This window comes from Gossypium hirsutum, chromosome D05 (assembly GCF_007990345.1).
Source record: "Gossypium hirsutum isolate 1008001.06 chromosome D05, Gossypium_hirsutum_v2.1, whole genome shotgun sequence".
NCBI classification, from domain to species: domain Eukaryota; kingdom Viridiplantae; phylum Streptophyta; class Magnoliopsida; order Malvales; family Malvaceae; genus Gossypium; species Gossypium hirsutum.
The window spans coordinates 43510025-43518160 of record NC_053441.1 but is presented as its reverse complement, the minus strand read 5'-3'; the positions used below and the strand labels follow the sequence as shown (position 1 = coordinate 43518160).

At 36.1% G+C, this 8136-nt stretch overlaps 1 protein-coding gene across 1 annotated transcript; it reads right to left on the bottom strand.

The window, feature by feature from the left end:
- Window positions 1–5750: 5750 nt before the first annotated feature.
- Window positions 5751–7598, bottom strand: LOC121217178 (uncharacterized). Its single transcript, XM_041092715.1, has 2 exons — window positions 6020–7598; window positions 5751–5755 (listed from the first exon to the last, which is right to left on the bottom strand). The coding sequence occupies exons 1-2, from the start codon at window positions 7596–7598 to the stop codon at window positions 5751–5753; spliced, it is 1584 nt and encodes a 527-aa protein (XP_040948649.1).
- Between the last annotated feature and the right edge of the window lie 538 nt (window positions 7599–8136).

Below are 8136 nucleotides of genomic sequence, written 5' to 3'. Positions count from 1 at the left end.
AATGAAAGCAAAGAGCTTAAAGACGAGCTGAATATTTTCAACTTCTTTGAAGTTGAAATTCGTTCTAGCTAATTAAATTGCTGCTGGATTTTAAACCATTTAAATAAGCATTTAATTAAGTCTTATTACAGCTTATTAATATGTTTTTATTTAATATAAGTGTTTAATATGTCTTAATTTAGTTACATTAAAGATGTCTTGATTTCGTTTAGTTTGTCTAAATTATTACATGTCTTAAATCTGTTCAACCGAATTTGTGTCATGCTTTATTAATATTTAAGTTGTTTCAATGTTAAATTAGGATGTTCACATTATGTATTTACTTAGTTCAGCTTAATTTGATTGAAATTAATTAAGTTCATGTGTGTTTTTAGGTACAGCCGAATTTGAAGATTCATTGGGCAGATTCATGCATGAAGATTCAATGGATGTGAAGATGCATGCATGTTGGGTTCAATGCACCAAATGATACATGCATGGACTATATTAAAGATGGTGTGCTGATTGTTGAAGTTCTCTAAGTGACCATTCGGCCAAAAGAGATGATTTTCCATTCTCCAAAGCTGCCATTTATTTCCTTCACATTGCTGGGTACATTGTGGCTATTCGGTTCATGATGTTCACACCTTATGGTCATTCAAAACCGTCCATTCACACTTCCAAATGACTGTTCAAGTTGCTAATTAATGATGGTAATTTTTCAGCAAGAGTTGCTTCATTATTGACCTTATTAAACTCCATTGGCCGAATGTAGCTGCTGCCAATTTTCCAAGTTCGTTGAAGCTCTTCCTTGGTCTATATTCAGCCGAACCTTGATTCAAGACCATTCATGGATCTTAGCTCAAAATTAGTTCAATGTTTACTTAGTTTTTAAGTATTGAACTTGACTATTCGGCTACTAGTCACTTAAGCTATAAATAGTTCTTGAATTTCTTGTAAAAGGTATTTTTGCCAAATTTCTGAATGAAATATAATTTTAGTGAGAAATTCACTCTCTTTATTCTCCAAAGCTCAAATTGACTTATCTTCAACGAGTGGCGTCAATCTGACTTTGTTCGAACTTATCACCCATTGGTGTGGCGTTCTTCATACCGTAGGTTCCTATTTTGCTAAATAGAGGGTCTCGGTTTTTATCCTATTTCCATTTCTTTCTTTGAAACCTTAAGCCCGAGTCCTTATTTGATAATAAGGGTTCGATCTTGTTTCATCGAATTACCCAGCAAACAACAACCCATCAAACTCCTTTATTCCTAAAGCCATCCAACTTCAAACACCAAGACTTGAATTTGATTCAATTCTGACACTACCTAATTTCGATCGGGAAAGATTACGACTCGTCTTTACATCCGAAATGAGCTCGTATCAGTTTTGGGGTTAGACAATATATTTGTAAAACTTATATGAAATTTGTTTACTTTGTGAGTTTGTTTTCAACTCTCATTGTTCTCCAAGGACTGGTTAGACTTATCAAGTAACCCTTGTGGCGTCAACCCGTTTTTGTATTTCGAACTTATCACTTTGCACCCAAAGTGTGGCGTTCAAGTTATACCGAGGTTCCTATCATCTTTGATAGTGGGTCGAGGTTCCATTTTATTCGTTTTCCATCCATACAACATTTAACCTTTCCTAAGTATTCGTATAAGTCCCGGGTTAACACACTTATATTGTGTTGGTTCAACTTGAATACTTGGTTTTCATTCACCTATCATCCTCAATACATTTCATAACCCCTTTTGAACTAAATTTGAGCCTTTATCTCTTCTTTCTTAAGCTATTTCGTCCACCCTCGAGTATTACTCCAATTCACGATCGGGCACAACAACGACTCGAATTCATCAACGAGGCCGGGGGCGTATCATTTGGTATCAGAGCTAGCTGAATCAGAGTAAGATCGACGTTATCGGTATTACGGTATTGTAAAAAAATAAAAAAAAAACTTGAAAAAAAAATTCGAAAAAAAAATTCAAAAAAAAAGTTTGTATTCAATTTATTTTTACTTTTTTTATTTAGTATTGAAGGAAAAAAAAAGAAGAAGAAAATTGAAATTGAAAAAAAAAAGAGTGATTGAAATTCATTTTGGGTTTGTAAAAGCATTGCTTGTTGCCCGAAGGACCATATCTATATAGCCACACTTAACCATTTCTATTTTGTTTGATAGCCTACCATTTCCGACATCATTACCCACCAAGCCAAATCAATTTTGTAAGCCGACGCCAAACGGTATTGATTCGTCGACTTAGTTTGCGAAGAACTTCGAGAGGCGAAAAATCGAGTGGAAAAAGGCAAGAGTGATTGGTGAGACCATTTGAGAGAAGTAAAAGCCAAGTTGTGTGAATTTTCTTTGCGAGTGAAACGTGAGATTTTTGTGGTGAGCAATTAAATCATGTCTCAAGAAGAATTTTTCGAATCAGAATTCCAATATTTGATGCAAGAAATGCGTAGAATGGTAAAATTAAAATTTGATAAATTGCATTATCATTTGGACCGAGTGGAGGAAAAGGCCCGACGAAAACAAAATCTACCAAGTCGAGAAACGGAGTTAAGATCATCCCGACGACACTACTCGACAAGAGACTCTTATCAAGACTTCTATTCAACAAGGCGTTCGAGACCAAGAGAAGTAAACTCCGAGTTTGAGTCCTTCCGAGATGATAAACGAAAAGGTAAACGTGTCTCTACAAATGCCTCAATTTATTCATCTACAAAGGATTATTTATGAAGAGGTGCACGTGTTTCAAGAGTGTCAAAGTACTCGACTATGAAAGATCTATCACAAAGAGAAGATTGCCATTTGTATGAAGAATCCTTTTCTTATTCTCAACGAAAGGCTTCTCATTTTGATGATTTCTACTTTTGTAATGTAATTGAAATAGCATGTGAAAAAGAAAAAGAAAAAGAGCGCGAGCGAGAAAATGAACATGAAAAAGAAATGAAAGAAAAAGAAGATGAGTGGGAGATAGAAAAGAAAATTGAAAATGAGATTGAGAATAAAAACGAGTGCGAAAAAGAAAAGGAAACCGAAAAAGAGAGTGAGATTGAAGGAAGAAACGAGAGTACAAAAGAAATGAGTGATATGGTAAAAGAAAGAGGATTTGAAAATGAGTTGGAAAAAGAAATAAATGAAAAGGATGAAAGTGAAAAAGAAAGGAGTGTTGTTACTAACCATCCTATGAATTTTCCTTGTTTTGTTTCTACTTTTCAGGTTTCTCGAAATCCCATCGATCAATTTCAACTTCAATACTTTTCTAAGGAGAAACGATTTCGATTAGTCGAGAAAGTAAGATCGTAGATGACCCTAGTCCACAAGTGCTTAAAGGTAAGCCATGTAAGGGATCTACTGATGCAACCTTAGCCCGGGAAATTACTACCGAATCCATTGAGCTGCCACGAGGACCAATAACTCGATCACGAGCTATGATGTGATCCAGCTCGGTTGATGGAGTCGAGTTCACTTAAGTTGCCCGATCGTCGACGAGAAGTAGTGGTTGATGTCGAATGGAGATAACTTTATGGAGTTGTTTTAAGCGGAAGTAATTAAAAGGGTTCAAAAAATGGCTTGGTTTGGAGAATGGATGGTTCGATTTAACAAAGAAAATAAAGTTTAAGTAGATAGATAAAATGGAATGGAAATTGAACTCAAGCGAAGAACGATTCAATACTATGTAAAGTATTGCCCCGGGACTTATATTGTTTAAGGTGGGTTTAATGGAAGTCGAAGATGGACCTTGACCCGTTACCTATAGAGAGGTAGGAACCAAAGGTATAAAAGGTGGATGAACGCCACACCAGGATGGTGATAAGTTCAAGAAGTCGAGTTGACGCCACTAGCGAGCTAGATAAGTCAGACGAGACTCAAACGAAATCGGATTGGAGGTAACCTCACAATAAGTTTAATAATCAGAAATGTCTAACCTTTTTACAAAGAGAAAAGAACTATTTATAGATTACATTAGATAGCCAAATAGACTAAGTAAATTCGGCTTTAATTGAATTAAACTAATCTAGAAATGTATCTTTAAAGGCTATGTCCAAATTCAGCTGAATGGTACTTCAATGGGCAGCTTCATGGCTAAGGAAATGAACTTGAAGGCTTGGTGAATGTATGGGAGAGCAATGGACATGTCTAGGTTCGGCCAAGGTGTGAATGGACACTCCAATAGATGCCTTTTGGTCGAATAGGTACTTAGGAGATCAATGGACAGCAACCGATGCATGTAAGTGAATATTCATGCATTCTTCCATTCATTGTATTAAATCATTCATGCATCATCTTTAAGGCAACCATTCGTTGTAGGTAGTCATGCATGTACCCGAACATACATTGAACCAGAAATGTTCATGAATCCTCATTAATTGTGTTCCCACATGTGGATGTACCTACAAAAGATATAAACAAATTAGATTTAAGGTACATTCAGCTTAAATTAAATAATATCAAGACATATTTAACAAATTAAAATAAAGGCATAAATAAAATATAATTAATAATAAATTCGGCTAGCTCAATGATAGTTGAAATTCTTGATGAGCTGAATTGAGCTAGAAAATTCGGTTATGAGCTGTAGTAAAAATAATTAAAATAAAACTATCACTCAAATTATTCAAATAATAAAATTAACGAGCTGGAAAGAAGCTAAATTGAGCTCAAATAGGTGGAATTGAGCTCAAGTGAGCTGATTAAAGTCGAATTGAGCTAAGGGAGCTGGAATTGAGTTGAAATTAGCTTGCACTAAGGTGCATGGTTTCTTCAAGGAGTTGGATCGAGCTTCCCCATCTTCAACGAGCTGATTCTCCTTCCAAAACTTGAACAATAAAGCTGAAACAACTTCATGAAATCGCTTGGACCTAGCTCGGTTCATTGGTCCCTTTGGAAGCTCGAGGGAATCAAGACGAGGACTTGATGGGGCTTGGGGCGTGGTCACATCATCCCCCCTTCTTCAAAACGACTTGTCCTCAAGTCGAGCTGTTTATTCTCTAGAAAATAATCCGTCTTATGCAACTCTCCTTGAATGAATGGAACAATTAGTCGTTCATAAGCCATTGCAAAAGAACTTACAATATTCGACATTAAAGATGGCAAATGAATCAATGAAAATAGACAACCATTAATCATCAAGAAACGATCAAAACAAATATGTGGATCATGCATAGTCGTATCAAGACAAGTATGAGTCATGTAAAAAGGCAGTTTTAAAACATCATTCTTAAAATCACATGAACAAAACTCCTTCCATATCCATAACTCATCAAATGGTCGAGACGAAAACAAATATGTTTTCAAGCATTCGAACTTTTCAATTTTCTTCCACAAGTCATTGTTCAAGTAAATGGAATGCAAGTAAGGAGACATGAAATTTAAATCTTCATCACAAACATGCAAATGAAAAGTTTCATATGACTCATGATTTCGCATGTTTGACACTCGCAATTGTCGTTTGGTTTTGTTCTCAACAACGACTTCATCACATTTTCCAAAGAAAAAAATCTTCTTATCATTACTCAAAACGGATATATCATCATCAAACAAAATCAAACAATTAACCACAATAGGATTCAAGCGATTTTTAGCATTCAAGGTGTCTTCAAAATTTTCATTTACATTCAACTTAAGAAAAGATGATCGCATAACATCAGAATTCATACCTTGTCCACCTTTAGGAATTGGGAATTGAAGATCGATTTTACCTTTTTCAATCATCACAAACCTTCTTCCTTCAGACTTGTATTGTAATTGGAGCTCCTTCTTTGAATTAACCTGAAATGGAGTAACAAGGAGACAATGGTTATTTAATTCTCTTTTCTTTTTCTCACTCACCTTTCTTGTGATTTCTTTTTCTTTTTCAACACTCTCATTTTTTTTATAATTTTTTTGTTTCTTTTTGTTTTTCTATTTTTTTCTCTTTCTCATCTTCCTTTTCAATGCTCTCTTTTTCTTTTGCTTGTTCCATGGATCGCTTAAGATGTTGTTGATCTTCCATGACTTGTTGCGGGGACAAGGGTACCAAAGTAACATTTTTACCCTTATGTTGAAACGAATATTGATTAGCAAAACCGTCATGTTTGACTCGACGGTCAAATTGCCATGGCCTTCCGAGTAAAATATGACCCGCATGCATGGGTACAACATCACATAATACTTCATCATGGTAGTTCCCAATAGAGAAAGAAATCTTGGCTTGCTTGGTCACCTTCAATTCGACCCCTTCATTGAGCCATTGCAATTTATAAGGACTTGGATGCTTGATAGTTGGCAAAGCAAGTTTGTCCACCATGTATGTGCTTGCGACGTTAGTGCAACTTCCACCATCAATCACGATACTACAAACCCTTTCTTTAACAAGTCCACACGTATGGAATAAATTCTCACGTTGTAGTTTATCCACGGAAGTTTGGACACTAAGATTTCTTTTTACCACAAGCATTTCACCTTCAACAACAAACGCTATTTCTTCTTCATTATCGGAAGGAATTTCAACTTCTTCTTCATTTTTGTCTATCTCCTCCGATTCGATATCACCATTTGGCCTCATAATCATGGCATTCCGATTTGGGCATTGGCTGGCCACATGTCCTCTTCCGAGACACCTAAAACATTTTATATCTCTTGATCGATTTTGGAAATTATCCACAGACTTACCTTTGCTAGATTCAGCAATTGGCTTAAGTGTTTTTGGTGGTGTTGTTGGCTCTTTTATCGGATTAGTAGAAGCACTCTTACTCGAACCTTGGTTCCATTTAGATGTATTGGAATAAGAATAGCCTCGAGCAGAACCTTTCTTTTTGATTTGCTTCTCGACTTTGATAGCCATGTGCACCATATCTACGATTTCCACGTAGTGTTGCAACTCAACGATGTTAGCTATTTCCCAATTAAGTCCAGCCAAGAATCGCGCCATAGTGGCCTCACGATCTTCTTGTACATCAGCGCGAATCATAGCGATCTCCATCTCCTTGTAATAATCCTCCACACTTTTGGATCCTTGGGTGAGATTTTGGAGCTTTTGATACAACTCCCGATGATAATATGAAGGAATAAACCTTCGTCGCATCACAGCTTTCATCTCGGTCCAAGTGGTGATAGGACACTCGCCATTTCGCCTTCGACTCATGACAAATTGGTCCCACCAAATCATTGAATAATCTGAAAATTCAATGGCTGCCAATTTAACCTTCTTTGCCTCGGAATAATTGTGGCACTCAAACACTAACTCAATTTTCTTCTCCCATTCCAAATAAGCTTCCGGATCTGAACGTCCATGGAAAGGAGGAATAGTTAGTTTAATAATTTTAAGATCGTCATCATACCTTTCTTGTTCTCGTGATCCATGATGTCGTCGACCTCTCCTTCGTTCACTAACGTTTGAACCTTGATCACTTTCGGCCCCACTTGGTTCAGAAACTTCATTGTCTTGAAATTGTCTTCGATTTCGAATTCTAGGTGGACTTAGAGGAGTCCTTCCTCGGCGGCCTCTCATTTCCACTTGATCAAGACGATCTTGAATTGGTTCCAATTTTTGATCAAATAATCGTTCAAACTCGCGCAACATTGCTTGCATATTTAAATCTGGCACATTTCGTACGGGTTGTCTTTCTGCCATATTTTCATTAAAACTTCTAGACATAAGTAAAATTTTCCTCACTTACAAAAACTCACGGTTCACTCAGAAAGAAAAATATTTGTCGCACACGCTCGTGTTTACACTCTTCTAGGCTTTTTCTTTGATGTAAAACACACGTTCCTTTTACCTCTCGACCTCGTCTCACAATTTCGTAATTCGTCTCGATAGACTTAATTTGCTGCTTGAGGGTCGGTTTCAAAATAGGTTACAAAGGAATGATGTGGGTGTAGGGTAGGCTAAACAAAATAAAATCAAGGTTAAGTGTGGCGTTGGGATGGGTAAATAATGGTAGGAAGGGAAACTTGATGATCGGAGTAAATAAGAGAAAAAAATAAAAACTCGCAAGACTTTTCACTTTTTTTTAACTTGATTTTTTTGCTCACCCTTTTTTTCTTTTCTTTTTTTTTGCTCGATTTTTTTTACTTTTTTTTGGAATTTTTTTTCAATCATTTTTTTTTCGAATTTTTTTGATTTTTTTGTTACTCCAATACAATAGTAAGCTAAATACAAGGGAAAA